The sequence below is a fragment of the Oncorhynchus mykiss genome, chromosome 1 (assembly GCF_013265735.2).
Source record: "Oncorhynchus mykiss isolate Arlee chromosome 1, USDA_OmykA_1.1, whole genome shotgun sequence".
NCBI classification, from domain to species: Eukaryota; Metazoa; Chordata; class Actinopteri; order Salmoniformes; family Salmonidae; genus Oncorhynchus; species Oncorhynchus mykiss.
Genome location: NC_048565.1, coordinates 39356785 through 39371472, shown reverse-complemented (window position 1 = coordinate 39371472; position 14688 = coordinate 39356785). Strand labels below are relative to the sequence as shown.

At 44.9% G+C, this 14688-nt stretch overlaps 2 protein-coding genes across 2 annotated transcripts; one reads left to right on the top strand and one right to left on the bottom strand.

Annotated features, from left to right (window-relative positions):
* Window positions 1-10045: 10045 nt before the first annotated feature.
* On the bottom strand, window positions 10046-11720 carry gdpgp1 (GDP-D-glucose phosphorylase 1). The gene has a single exon (XM_021600816.2). The coding sequence runs from the start codon at window positions 11261-11263 to the stop codon at window positions 10142-10144; it is 1122 nt and encodes a 373-aa protein (XP_021456491.1). The 5' UTR covers window positions 11264-11720; the 3' UTR covers window positions 10046-10141.
* Window positions 11721-11812: 92 nt separating this feature from the next.
* Window positions 11813-14340, top strand: kip1 (Calcium and integrin-binding protein 1). The gene is given in 7 exon segments (NM_001160543.1): window positions 11813-11984; window positions 12372-12406; window positions 12716-12815; window positions 13304-13457; window positions 13565-13683; window positions 13904-13992; window positions 14079-14340. Coding segments are annotated over 7 exon segments (570 nt in total). The 5' UTR covers window positions 11813-11933; the 3' UTR covers window positions 14101-14340.
* Window positions 14341-14688: the final 348 nt, after the last annotated feature.

Genomic DNA, 14688 nt, shown 5'->3' with positions numbered 1-14688 from the left:
AGGACTCACAGGGGAGTAACCATATACGGTGCATTCTGAAAGTATTCAGACCCCTTGACTTTTTCCACATTTTGTTATGTTACAACCTTATTCTAAAATGGATTCAATCGTTTCCCCACCTCATCAATCTACACACAATACCCCATAATGACAAAGCAAAAACAGGTTTTTAGAAATGTTTGCAAATTTATAAACATAAAACTGGTATTACATTTACATAAGTATTCAGACCCTTTACTCAGTACTTTGTTGAAGCACCTTAGGCAGCGATTATAGCCTCGAGTCTTGGGTATGACGCTACAATCTTGGCACAAGTGTATTTGGGCAATTTCTCCCATTCTTCTCTGCAAATCCTCTCAAGCTCTGTCAAGTTAGATGGGGAGCATCGCTTGATGCTGCCATTTCTACAGCATGATGCTGCCATTTCCACAGCATGATGCTTCACCGTAGGGATGGTGGCAGGTTTCCTCCAGACGTGACGCTTGGCATTCAGGCCAAAGAGTTCAATCTTAGTTTCATCGGACCTGAGAATCTTGCTTCTCATGGTCTGAGAGTCCTTTAGCTGCCTTTTGGCAAACTCCAAGCGGGCTGTCATGTGCGTTTTACTGAAGAGTGGCTTCCGTCTGGCCACTCTACCATTAAGGCCTGACTGGTGGAGTGCTACACAGATTGTTGTCCTTCTGGAAGGTTCTCCCATCTTCAAGGAGGAACTCTGGAGCTCTGTCAGAGTGACCATCGGGATCTTGGTCACCTCCCTGACCAAGGTCGTTCTCCCCCGATTGCTCAGTTTGGCCAGTCGGCCAGCTCTTGGAAGAGTCTTGGTGGTTCCAAACTTCTTCCACATAAGAGGGAGGCCACTGTGTTCTTGGTGACCTTCAATGCTGTAGAAATGTTTTGGTACCCTTCCCCAGATCTGTGCCTCGACACAATCCTGTCTCAGAGCTCTACAGACAATTCCTTCGACCTCACGGCTTTGTTTTTTCTCTGACATGCACTGCCAACTGTGGAACCTTACATAGCAGGTGTGTGCCTTTCCAAATCATGTCCAATCAATTGAATTTACCACAGGTGGACTCCAATCAAGTTGTAGAAACATCTTAAGGATGATCAATGGAAACAGGATGCACCTGAGCTCAATTTTGAGTCTCATAGCAAAGGGTCTGAATACTTATGTAAATAAGTTATGTTTTTTATTTAATACATTTGCAAAAATGTATAAAACCTGTTGTCGTTATTGTGTGTAGATTGCTGAGATTTTTTTTTATGAATCCATTTTAGAATAAGGCTGTAACGTAACAATTTGGAAGAAGTCAAGCGGTCTGAATGCCGTGTAGATGGAGTCTGTCAAATGCACAAAAAAAGGGGGTTAAATACATGTAAAAAAAAATAAAAAAAATAAAACTATTCCTGATCTTTCTTATCTCTCAGATATAGGAGAGACACTTCAGAACCAACTTCCTTTTGATATTATCTGTTTCATGTAGTGAATATTTTTTTCAACCCGTTTGTATGGACTAATAGCAGTAAGGCCAACAAAAAATATATATATATTTTTTAAATATATATTTTTTTGTTACTGCAAGTGGTCATAAAATTCCAAATCAAAAAGCAAAATTATCCTTTGTATGACCTTAAAACAATTCCATATAGCTTAGTAGAACCCCCGGAGCAGGTTTGTGATAATGTTAGTCTATTTAACCTTTATTGTATGGAAGTTTATAGAAAAATAACACAGCTTTTACACGTACATAGCTATGTCATTTGTCTGAATTTCCTATTGTAGGCTTATGGGTTTTCTACATCTCAGGTCCTTCCTTTCTACTTGCCTCCAGACATCCTCTGTCAACAGTCAGTCTCTGGAGAGGTTCCCCCTGAGCAGCAGCACTGTGTGCAGTAGTGGAGCCCCAGCCTGGGACAGGAAGACCCAGAGCCTACACAGATAAAGGAAGAACTCGGAACCAGTCAGTGTGAAGAGCAGCCTCAAGAACTGGAAGATGATACCAAAGACTCCATGTTCTTTCCTGCCTTTATGGAATATGACTGTGAGTGTCACGGTGAGTGAATGAGGACCCAAAAGCGAATTAACTTAACAGAGCTTCTTTAATAACCAAACATAGGTAGGTTCAGACAGACCGGCAGATTCCGACAGGACAGGACAAGGTTACAGCAAACATGACGATAGTCTGGTTCAGGCATGAAACACAACAAACAAGAATCCGACAAAGACAGGAGCAGAAACAGAGAGAGATATAGGGACCTAATCAGAGGGAAAAAGGGAACAGGTGGGAAACGGGGTGAATGGGTAGTTAGGAGGAGACAAGGAACAGCTGGGGGAAAGCGGGGGAGAAAAGGTAACCTAATACGACCAGCAGAGGGAGACAGGGTGAAAGGAAAGGACAGAAAGACACAACATGACAATACATGACAGTACCCCCCCACTCACCGAGCGCCTCCTGGCGCACTCGAGGAGGAAACCTGGCGGCAACGGAGGAAATCCTCGATCAGCGCACGGTCCAGCACGTCCCGAGAGGGAACCCAACTCCTCTCCTCAGGACCGTACCCCTCCCAATCTACGAGGTACTGGTGACCACGGCCCCGAGGACGCATGTCCAAAATCCTGCGGACCCTGTAGATGGGTGCGCCCTCGACAAGGATGGGGGGGGAAGACGAGCGGGGGCGCGAAGAACGGGCTTGATACAGGAGACATGGAAGACCGGGTGGACGCGACGAAGGTATCGCGGAAGAAGAAGTCTAACTGCGACAGGATTAATGACCCGAGAAATACGGAACGGACCAATGAACCGCGGGGTCAACTTGCGAGAAGCCGTCTTAAGGGGAAGGTTCTGAGTGGAGAGCCAAACTCTCTGACCGCGACAATATCTAGGACTCTTAGTTCTACGCTTATTAGCAGCCCTCACAGTCTGCGTCCTATAACGGCAAAGTGCAGACCTGACCCTCTTCCAGGTGCGCTCGCAACGTTGGACAAAAGCCTGAGCGGAGGGGACGCTGGACTCGGCGAACTGAGATGAGAACAGCGGAGGCTGGTACCCGAGGCTACTCTGAAAAGGAGATAGCCCGGTCGCAGACGAAGGAAGCGAGTTGTGGGCGTATTCTGCCCAGGGGAGCTGTTCTGACCAAGACGCAGGGTTGCGAAAAGAAAGACTGCGTAAGATGCGACCAATAGTCTGATTGGCCCGTTCTGCTTGACCGTTAGACTGGGGGTGAAAGCCGGAAGAGAGACTGACGGAAGCCCCAATCAAACGGCAAAACTCCCTCCAAAATTGAGACGTGAATTGCGGACCTCTGTCCGAAACGACGTCTGACGGAAGGCCATGAATTCTGAAAACATTCTCGATGATGATTTGTGCCGTCTCTTTAGCAGAAGGAAGCTTAGCAAGGGGAATGAAATGAGCCGCCTTAGAGAACCTATCGACAACCGTAAGAATAACAGTCTTCCCCGCTGACGAAGGCAGTCCGGTGACAAAATCTAAGGCGATGTGAGACCACGGTCGAGAGGGAATGGGAAGCGGCCTGAGACGGCCGGCAGGAGGAGAGTTACCGGACTTAGTCTGCGCGCAGACCGAACAAGCAGCCACGAAACGACGCGTGTCATGCTCCCGGGTGGGCCACCAAAAAACGCTGGCGAATGGAAGCAAGCGTACCCCGAACGCCAGGGTGGCCGGCTAACTTGGCAGAGTGAGCCCACTGAAGAACGGCCAGACGAGTAGGAACGGGAACGAAAAGAAGGTTCCTAGGACAAGTGCGCGGCGACGGAGTGTGAGTGAGCGCTTGCTTTACCTGCCTCTCAATTCCCCAGACAGTCAACCCGACAACACGCCCCTCAGGGAGAATCCCCTCTGGGTCAGTGGAGGCTACTGAAGAACTGAAGAGACGAGATAAAGCATCAGGCTTGGTGTTCTTAGAGCCCGGACGATAAGAAATCACGAACTCGAAACGAGCGAAAAACAGCGCCCAACGCGCCTGATGCGCATTAAGTCGTTTGGCAGAACGGATGTACTCAAGGTTCCTATGGTCAGTCCAAACGACAAAAGGAACGGTCGCGCCCTCCAACCACTGTCGCCATTCGCCTAGGGCTAACCGGATGGCGAGCAGTTCGCGGTTTCCCACATCATAGTTACGTTCCGACGGCGACAGGCGATGAGAAAAATACGCGCATGGGTGGACCTTGTCGTCAGAGAGGGAGCGCTGAGAAAGAATGGCTCCCACGCCCACCTCTGACGCGTCAACCTCGACAACGAACTGTCTAGAGACGTCAGGTGTAACAAGGATAGGAGCGGATGTAAAACGATTCTTGAGGAGATCAAAAGCTCCCTGGGCGGAAACGGACCACTTAAAGCACGTCTTGACAGAAGTAAGGGCTGTGAGAGGAGCTGCCACCTGACCGAAATTACGGATGAAACGACGATAGAAGTTCGCGAAGTCGAGAAAGCGCTGCAGCTCGATGCGTGACTTAGGGGCGGGCCAATCAATGACAGCTTGGACCTTAGCGGGATCCATCTTAATGCCTTCAGCGGAAATAACAGAACCGAGAAATGTGACGGAGGAGGCATGAAAAGTGCACTTCTCAGCCTTCACAAAAAGACAATTCTCTAAAAGGCGCTGGAGGACACGTCGAACGTGCTGAACATGAATCTGGAGGGACGGTGAAAAAATCAGGATATCGTCAAGGTAAACGAAAACAAAGATGTTCAGCATGTCTCTCAGGACATCATTGACTAATGCCTGAAAGACAGCTGGAGCGTTAGCGAGGCCGAAAGGAAGAACCCGGTATTCAAAGTGCCCTAACGGAGTGTTAAACGCCGTCTTCCACTCGTCCCCCTCCCTGATGCGCACGAGATGGTAAGCGTTACGAAGGTCCAACTTAGTGAAAAACCTGGCTCCCTGCAGGATCTCGAAGGCTGAAGACATAAGAGGAAGCGGATAACGATTCTTCACTGTTATGTCATTCAGCCCTCGATAATCTATGCAGGGGCGCAGAGACCCGTCCTTCTTCTTGACAAAAAAAAACCCCGCTCCGGCGGGAGAGGAGGAGGGGACTATGGTACCGGCGTCAAGAGCTACAGACAAATAATCCTCGAGAGCCTTACGTTCGGGAGCCGACAGAGAGTATAGTCTACCCCGGGGGGGAGTGGTTCCCGGAAGGAGATCAATACTACAATCATACGACCGGTGTGGAGGAAGAGAGGTGGCCCTGGACCGACTGAACACCGTGCGCAGATCGTGATATTCCTCCGGCACCCCTGTCAAATCACCAGGCTCCTCCTGTGAAGAAGAGACAGAGGAAACAGGAGGGATAGCAGACATTAAACATTTCACATGACAAGAGACGTTCCAGGAGAGGATAGAATTACTAGACCAATTAATGGAAGGATTATGACAAACTAGCCAGGGATGGCCCAAAACAACAGGTGTAAAAGGTGAACGAAAAATTAAAAAAGAAATGGTTTCGCTATGATTACCAGAAACAGTGAGGGTTAAAGGTAGCGTCTCACGCTGAATCCTGGGGAGAGGACTACCATCCAGGGCGAACAAGGCCGTGGACTCCCTTAACTGTCTGAGAGGAATGTCATGTTCCCGAGCCCAGGTCTCGTCCATAAAACAGCCCTCCGCCCCAGAGTCTATTAAGGCACTGCAGGAAGCTGACGAACCGGTCCAGCGTAGATGGACCGACAAGGTAGTGCAGGATCTTGAAGGAGAGACAGGAGTAGTAGCGCTCACCAGTAGCCCTCCGCTTACTGATGAGCTCTGGCTTTTACTGGACATGAAGTGACAAAATGACCAGCAGAACCGCAATAGAGACAGAGGCGGTTGGTGATTCTCCGTTCCCTCTCCTTAGTCGAGATGCGGATACCTCCCAGCTGCATAGGCTCAGCTCCCGAGCCGGCAGAGGAAGATGGTAGTGATGCGGAGAGGGGGGCAACGGAGAGCGCGAGCTCCTTTCCACGAGCTCGGTGACGAAGATCAACCCATCGCTCAATGCGAATAGCGAGTTCAATCAAGGAATCCACGCTGGAAGGAACCTCCCGGGAGAGAATCTCATCCTTTACCTCTGCGCGGAGACCCTCCAGAAGACGAGCGAGCAAGGCCGGCTCGTTCCAGCCACTGGAGGCAGCAAGAGTGCGAAACTCAATAGAGTAGTCAGTTATGGATCGATTGCCTTGACATAGGGAAGACAGGGCCCTGGAAGCCTCCTCCCCAAAAACAGATCGATCAAAAACCCGTATCATCTCCTCCTTAAAGTCCTGATACTGGTTAGTACACTCAGCCCTTGCCTCCCAGATTGCCGTGCCCCACTCACGAGCCCGTCCAGTAAGGAGAGATATGACGTAGGCGACACGAGCAGTGCTCCTGGCGTAAGTGTTGGGCTGGAGAGAAAACACAATATCACACTGGGTGAGGAACGAGCGGCATTCAGTGGGCTCCCCAGAGTAACACGGCGGGTTATTGATTCTGGGCTCCGGAGATTCGAAAGCCCTGGAAGTGGCCGGTGGATCGAGGCGGAGATGGTGAACCTGTTCTGTGAGGTTGGAGACTTGGGTGGCCAGGGTCTCAACGGCATGTCGAGCAGCAGACAATTCCTGCTCGTGTCTGCCTAGCATCGCTCCCTGGATCTCGACGGCTGAGTGGAGAGGATCCGAAGTCGCTGGGTCCATTCTTGGTCGGATTCTTCTGTCACGGTGAGTGAATGAGGACCCAAAAGCGAATTAACTTAACAGAGCTTCTTTAATAACCAAACATAGGTAGGTTCAGACAGACCGGCAGATTCCGACAGGACAGGACAAGGTTACAGCAAACATGACGATAGTCTGGTTCAGGCATGAAACACAACAAACAAGAATCCGACAAAGACAGGAGCAGAAACAGAGAGAGATATAGGGACCTAATCAGAGGGAAAAAGGGAACAGGTGGGAAACGGGGTGAATGGGTAGTTAGGAGGAGACAAGGAACAGCTGGGGGAAAGCGGGGGAGAAAAGGTAACCTAATACGACCAGCAGAGGGAGACAGGGTGAAAGGAAAGGACAGAAAGACACAACATGACAATACATGACAGTGAGGATCCAACTCTGCACTCCAATCTTTATCATGCCCAAAATGATGGAAAAGAAGAGTCTCTACCCATCACCTCAACTGCACAAACAGAAACTGGTGGAGATTACTACAGAGTATCAGAACCAACTAGTGATTCTCAGCCCATCTCTGCAGGGAATCCATACTGTTCTGCAGCTCAAGAGTAAAAACATGGATAGGATGGGAATTGGAGGACCTCAGGTTAAGCCAGTAAAATCAAAGAAAACATGGACAGTAAAGACAAAGCTCCCGTATAAACACTAAGGGTAAGAAATCCACAGTGTTGCCCAATCTGAAATCACCCAGGCAAAATGACAATGCACTTTGCCATAGAAGTGTGTAGAAAGTAGTGTATGGAAAATCTTTCCACTACATGGGTTCATTAATGAAACGTGCAAACTCATACGAAGGAGAAATAACCTATTTGTGGTATGTGGGAACTGTTTTTGGGCCACAGAAAGTATGAAACATCACATCAAAACTCACATTGCAGATATGATGTTTGTAGTAAATGATTCATTAGCAATAGGGATCTGACTGTGCACATGAGAAGCCACACTGAGCAGGAAGCGTATCAATGTTCTGTAATAAAAGTCACTATGGGGAAAATGTGTAAGAGTGCAATGATTGGAGTAAATAATTAATTGACAGGGGCTGCATGAACTTCCAAAAGGCCCACGCAGGCCACTGTCAACTATTTTGCTCACAGTGGTGGTCAGTGCCGTTTAAGATGAGGGAGGATGATAATTTTTTTAGGAGCATGGCCTTGTTTATATTACAGCATATTGGACGACTGTCATTCATATTTCATTCACCCAGCACCCAATGTAACATCGATAGGTTTAGGCTACTAAATGATACTCAAATTTTCCCTGTACCCATAATTTCATTGCTAAAACAAAGCTTGTGACTTAAAGTTTACAACATACGTGCACTGGTCGAGATAATTTTAAGCAATCAAGGTAAGGCACAGTGACACATTCAATACTGCCTTGCACACTCTTGCCTGCATCTAGCTGATCTAGGGTGTAATCATTAGTCCCAACAGTTGTAAACATAAGTTTCTATTGGACAAATTCACGTATGTTTATCCTCGTTTTGTTTGCTTGTATTTAAGAAACATTTTTTATCAGAATTGAAGGAATGAATACACCCCTGATCACACCGAAACACAGTTCACTTTCATAGAAGCCACATAAAAACAGCATGATCACGTTGCTCGTTGTATATATCATTCCTTCTCGCAACTATCTACGTGCTCTCCTCTCACTTTTTCCCTTCGCCTGTGGGCTTCAGTGCACAACACATCAGCTGTCTGTGACCAGGCAAAAAAAACATTCCAAGCCAAACCTTCATATCAAGACCGCTAACCACTACACACAGCCTACATGGTTGTCACGTCATAGTCAACATACCAGGACTAACACATTAGTAAACTATCATTCAGTACAGTCAGAAATCAGTTTAGAAGTTACACCGGCACGCCCTGGTGGCAATAAATTACTAAAACCAAAAGCTTACCTTGAAGTTCCAGTGTTGGATTGCCATAGCAAGCTAGCTAACATCGCATCCCTCTCTGTTTGAGCTGGGTGTTTGAGTAGGCTAAACTTTCTAGCTGCATTCACTAGCTAAGTAAAAAATATATACAACCTAAAATAGCTAGCTCTCTCGCTTCTCAATTTTGAAAGAAATTAATTTGTTCAAAACTGTTCAACTATTGTCTTTCTCTTTGAGTCAACTACTCACCACATTTATGCACTACAGCGCTAGCTAGCTGTACCTTATGCTTGCAGTGCTAGATTCATTCTCTGATCCATTGATTGGGTGGAAACATGTCAGTTCATGCTGCAAGAGCTCTGATAGGTTAGAGGATGTCCTCTGGAAATTGTCACAATTACTGTGTAATCTATGGAAGTGGGTGAGAACCATGAGCCTCCTAGGTTTTGTATTGAAGTCAATGTACCCAGGAGGATAGAAGCTAGCTGTCCTCCAGCTACACCATGTTGCTGCCCTATAGTGCTGCTGAGGCTACTGTAGATCTTCCTTGAAAAACAATGTTTTCATCAATTTGGTGACCTGTGACTATATTTAGTAGTTGTATCTAAAAAGGATAACTTTTAATGTTTCACAATTTTTATGAAACTCACTGAGGATGGTCCTCCCCTGGTTTCTCACCTAGATCAGTGTAGTCCTAATGCTGGATGAGAGGAGTAACTTGCAACCTGTGAGGCCTAAAATTCTTTGTGAAGTTATTCTAATATGGTGGGGAGGAAAGGAAGTAAGCTACTTATGATCACTGACATACCTGTGCGCCTGTCATGGATGTAAAAAATATTTAAAGTAATACATCATTGACAGTAACCCTCAAAAGCCATTAATACATAAACCTTTTTAATTTCCATATGTACTTGGAAGCTAACAGGCTGACCACACCGCTTGCGTCACATTGCAAAATACATTTAGAAATCTATATTATTCAATTATCACCTGCGTTGCCAAGGGCTAAAATAGAAGTCAGTTCTATTTGTGACGCAGATCACGCTGCAAGTCCTGCCTCTCCCATCTCCTCATTGGTTTATAGAAGCAGGTACCCACCCATGTGGGTGACAAAGACAAACGAGGTCAGTGGCGGTAATGCACCTAATTTATGAAAGTTGCCAATCGCAATATAAAGTCAAGAGAAGAAAAAGCCTGGAAGGAGAGATGACTAGAAACGATTTGGTTGACCGCTTTATGTGTGGATTAATTGGCGGAGTAGAGGACCTCGTGATCGAGTTTGGTGTGGGGGGACAAAATAAATGTATGCACAAAGGCGCATATTATTTGGGTTCGGAGGACCGCTCCTGTCATGCAGGTTCAGGTATCCTATACAGGACAGTTGTACATTCTAAAAACAGAGAAACTGCATTACGCCAGTGTTTGTGGTAATACATCTGAAAAAGGAAAAAAAAGTTACTGCGATTTCAAGTATGTTTTATTCAGTTGAGATTTGTTGAGTTATACTTTAATGCCCATGAAATATAATAAACCCAATTGTTCACTTCCAGGTAAATCAAGCTTTAATGTCTTTCTGTAAATGTGCAGTAAGTTGCTGTTCCAACTGAAGAAACTGTTGGTCAGGCAGCAGATACCTCTGAATGATGGCCATCACATCTTTTTCAGTGCTGTGTTCAAAGTCATGTCTGTTCTTGAATGGTAAATGTCCAGCCAGCTCACACAGAGCCACATTGAAGGCAGATTCATCCTTGGCACCAAAGCAGGACCTCCTAGGCCACACAACAATGCGCACACCACGCCTGGCACGCACATCAGACTTCCCAGGTGGGCAGCCTCGAGTGAAAAACAGGTTGTGTGCCTTGTTCCTCTCCACCAATGAGTTTGTGACCTGACTAATGGCACAGACAACTTTCTCAAGGTCATCCATTTCAGCGTAGAACATAAAGCCGATGGGGAAGTCTCTCAGACGGTAAAATCCCTTTTCCGGCACTAAGGGTTGGGTTGAAGCAGTTTCTAAGTTTAGCTCCTGCTTCATGTAGTATCCATGAAGGTGGAGATGATTGACAGATGCAAACGCGCCAAGACTATTGAATCCCACCCGGAAGCCCGGGTCAGAACTCAGCAGCACAGATTCGATTCCGATTTGGATGGCAGCGGGGGTCAGGACCTGTGGTGAACACTGGGTGGGCTCTGGAACTAATAAACAGTGACCAAATTCCAATGGGCTAACATTGACCATCACCATAATTCTACAGAGATCATCACATGGGTGTCCATTCTCTTTACAGGGGCCCCCACCTTTGGGTTGCGACGTAGGCTCAATTTGCTTACTCATCTCAAAAATGACTTCCTCTGGATTGATTTTGTTGAAGTTGAACTGCTTGGTGTCAAAGTTTTGTTTGATGCTTAATATTTCCTGAGGCTGTCTTCGCTCTATCCCTCTTTGAATATTCAGTTGGGCCACATACCGAGCCGGCCCAGGTAAAATTCTTGTCTCCAAGTCGCCCAGGTGATAACGGAACAGCCCCCTGTCCATCCTGTCAGTCCATCCGGCTTGAATTGTCGTGTCAAATTTAGACATCGAGGCAGTTCGGTCACCACATCCAGACCAGCAAACATGGTCAGCAAAATCTCGGTTACAGTAGACGAAACGTGTTGGCGATTTGCCGTCCTCCATTGGTCTGCAATAAATATTAGCACCGATAGCTACCCAGACGTTACGTGGCACGATGTATCTCGTTTCAACAATGAGATGAATGGCATGGAGTGACAACGCCGAGTCTTATCTCAAGTTAATTAGCATGTAGCTAACGCACCGTTATCTGAATCAGCAGCGTAGAAAATAAATTACATTTCTGTTGAGTTTATGTAAAAATCGATATCTAACCGCTAATCTATAAGTAGTTTAACCACGTTATTTACCGCAACTAAAAACATGGCATCTTTTATCAGTGTCTCCGCAACAACACTAAAAAGTACTTCCGGATCTCAGAATTTCTGAATTTTCTAAATAAAAGTTTTCCACGTAATAGTAGAAAAGTGTCAATGACCTGTATTTATTCAGGATTTATACAAATAATTGAAGGAAAAAATACGTAAACTGTAAGTCAATGTGGGTAGGATCCATCTTCGCTCTGCTTTTCTTCCTGCGTCAGCGATTTGTATTGAGGCACGTGATCGCCATCTGGCGGTGTGTTGGCTACCTATATGCAAATCTTGTTACTATGGTATATTTCGTCGATTCGGAAAAGGGAAGTGGCTAGCTGCTTCGGAAAGTTATCGAATCAGAAAGTGTTCTTTCTCTGAAGTTGGATAGCTAATAACAAACAGAAGAAAAAAACAAAAACATGGGAACAACAGCAAGTCAATTAAGGAAGGATCTGCTCTCAGAATATCAGGTGAAATAAGACAGCTATCTAGCCAATGTAACGTTACACAACAAGTTGTTGGTCATTGTACTTTCTGGTAACGTGGTTAGGTTAACAAATAGCTTACTTAGCAAGCTAGTTAACGCGATATCTAAAAACTAACCAAGTTGTTTTTAGCCAGCTATTTAGTTATATCGTTTATGCCCTCTTATAAAGAGTCGCTGTTCGGCTTGAATTAATTGCCTTAAATTAATTATCAAGTGTATTGTCAGTTTTTGATGACGTTGTTGGTAGGACAACTTCTTGAGCGCATTGCAAGTGACACGACACTGATAAAAGCAAGAAGTTGAGGCATAATTAAATCAATTTGGAATGTGTGGTGTATTTGAAAATAATGCACCAACTCTTCCCCTCCAGGAGCTGACGTTTCTTACAAAGCAAGAAATTATTCTGTAAGTAACTAGCGTTTTTCCCCATTATTTCAATTCGCAGATGCTATTGTTGTCAATATCCTTTTTGATCATATAGTAAATATATAGGCTCCATCTTGCCAGTGACAAACTTCCTTGTCAACTTAACTTTAATCCTTACTTACGCAAAGTACTAAAGTCTAATTTACAAGGAAGTTTGACAGGCAAGATGTTGAACTGTTTGAACTAGGTTGGAAAGGTTTGTCATTGTAAATCTCTTGCGAAAGAGACTTGTTGAGCAATCAACATCCATACAGGCAGAGTGGAGGTTGTGATGCATGTTTTTTTTAGGGCACACAAGAGATTCAGTGAACTCCTCTCCAAAGAGGACAGAAACGTCCCCACCCCGCGAGTGCCCATGGAGAAAGTCCTTTCACTGCCAGAACTCAAGGTGACAAGATTGCAATTAAAATTATACTAAATTACTAATACAGCGAGCAAATTATTTTTAGTTAAAAAACATTGTAACAAATGTTTGATTTACTTTTGACTGCACTGGCCCTTCTCAAGGAACTGTGTTTTATATATATTTCCATACTGAGGTTGGGATAATATTGTGATAGTGATAATACCTTTTTATTGTAAGCTGTTTGAAAAGACTGCCTGAAATGTCAGCCTGTTTTGGTGGGATGGAGTGTTGGCCTTTCCACATGGTGACCTCACCAAGCAGTAAATTAGTTAGTAGTTTTACCCTCCCCACTCAGACCACCCTGACAGTCCTAGCAAAATTCTTGCTTGAGAGATTTCTCTTTGCTAAGAAAATATTTTTGGCCATTTGAATTTAAAACAGTAAGGTACTTATTGTTTACCCAGAAGTGATTTGACAGAGAAAAATGTCAGCATTGGACTTAATGTTAATGTTCTGTCCCCACCCTTTAGTCCAACCCTTTCAGAAAAAGGATCTGTCACGTATTCTCAACATCTGATATGAAAGATGGAAGTCTCACCTTTGAGGACTTCCTTGATCTCTTGAGTGCCTTCAGTGATTCAGCTACACTGGAAATCAAGTCCCACTACGCATTCCGCATTTTTGGTAATACAATTGACACTTTCTTAGGCCTGTATATGTATGTAGTGTATTCATTGTTGTCTGGCAGTTTGGGGGGCTGGTGAAAATGTTGTATTGTTTTGTCTGTTCAGACTTTGATGATGATGGCACTCTGGATGGTGGGGACCTGGAGAAGCTGGTGAACTGTCTGACTGGTGAGACGGATGACACAAGGCTTACCACTGAAGAGATGAGGCAGCTCATCAGCAATGTGAGTTAACAGATTAAGGCCACTATTGCCTGGTTCTTTCCAATGTGGCACTGCCTCAGGGGAGACCATAAACTGGGAAGCTGTGGTAGATTTGAATACTGTCTCAACGCAGGAAATTGCATTGCTGAGTATGATCTATGGTCCTCTCACTGAGTCTACCTTTCAGGTCTCCGTTTGCAGTCTCCAAGGCTAAAACAAATACTTATTTACAATATTGCAGATTCTTGAAGAGTCTGATATAGACAAAGATGGAACTGTGAATCTGTCAGAGTTCCAACACGTCATCTCAAGGTCACCAGATTTTGTCAGGTCAGTACAAATCTGATTAGAATACTCTTCATAATCTCTTCATTGCACTTATGAGCCTCCCTCTAATGCTCTGTGTTGTTCTCTAGTTCTTTTAAGATTGTTCTGTGAAGTCGACAAATAAGATGCCAGGATATGGATGCCTTGGATTCTCTGTCCTATTAATACTCAGAAGACCTTTTTTTTTCTCCATTGTAATAATATATATTTTTTGATTTTGCCTCAAATTCTTTGTAGATTAATATTTTCTATTATGTTTGATAATGTATTTTTACATAATGTATATGCGATAAGAGCCCTCTAACTGTATTTTTTCAATCTAAATATCTAGAATAAAAGTAATCAAGTCTTAGTCACTGATTTTGTCATTTTTTAAATTTGGCTGAACAAATAACCATGAATAGTAGAAAGAGGAGGAAGGGAAGTGCAACTAAGGTACACAATAGTACATTTTGGTAGATAGAAGGTGCTCTTTGGTAAAAGGGGTAAATTGGTCATCAAAATAACCATGAATATTTTAAATAACCATGAATATCTAGTCCAGGGCTCTCCAACCCTGTTCCTGGAGAGCTACCCTCTTGTATGTTCACTGTAACTAACGTGATTCAGTTTATCAACCAGCTAATTATTAGAATCCAGTGCGATAGATTAGGGTTGGACTGAAAAGCTGCAGGACGGTCACTCCAGGAACAGGGTTGT

Excerpts from the sequence above, each read along its gene's own strand:
- gdpgp1 (XM_021600816.2), bottom strand. The coding sequence starts at position 11,263 with ATGGAGGACGGCAAATCGCCAACACGTTTCGTCTACTGTAACCGAGAT.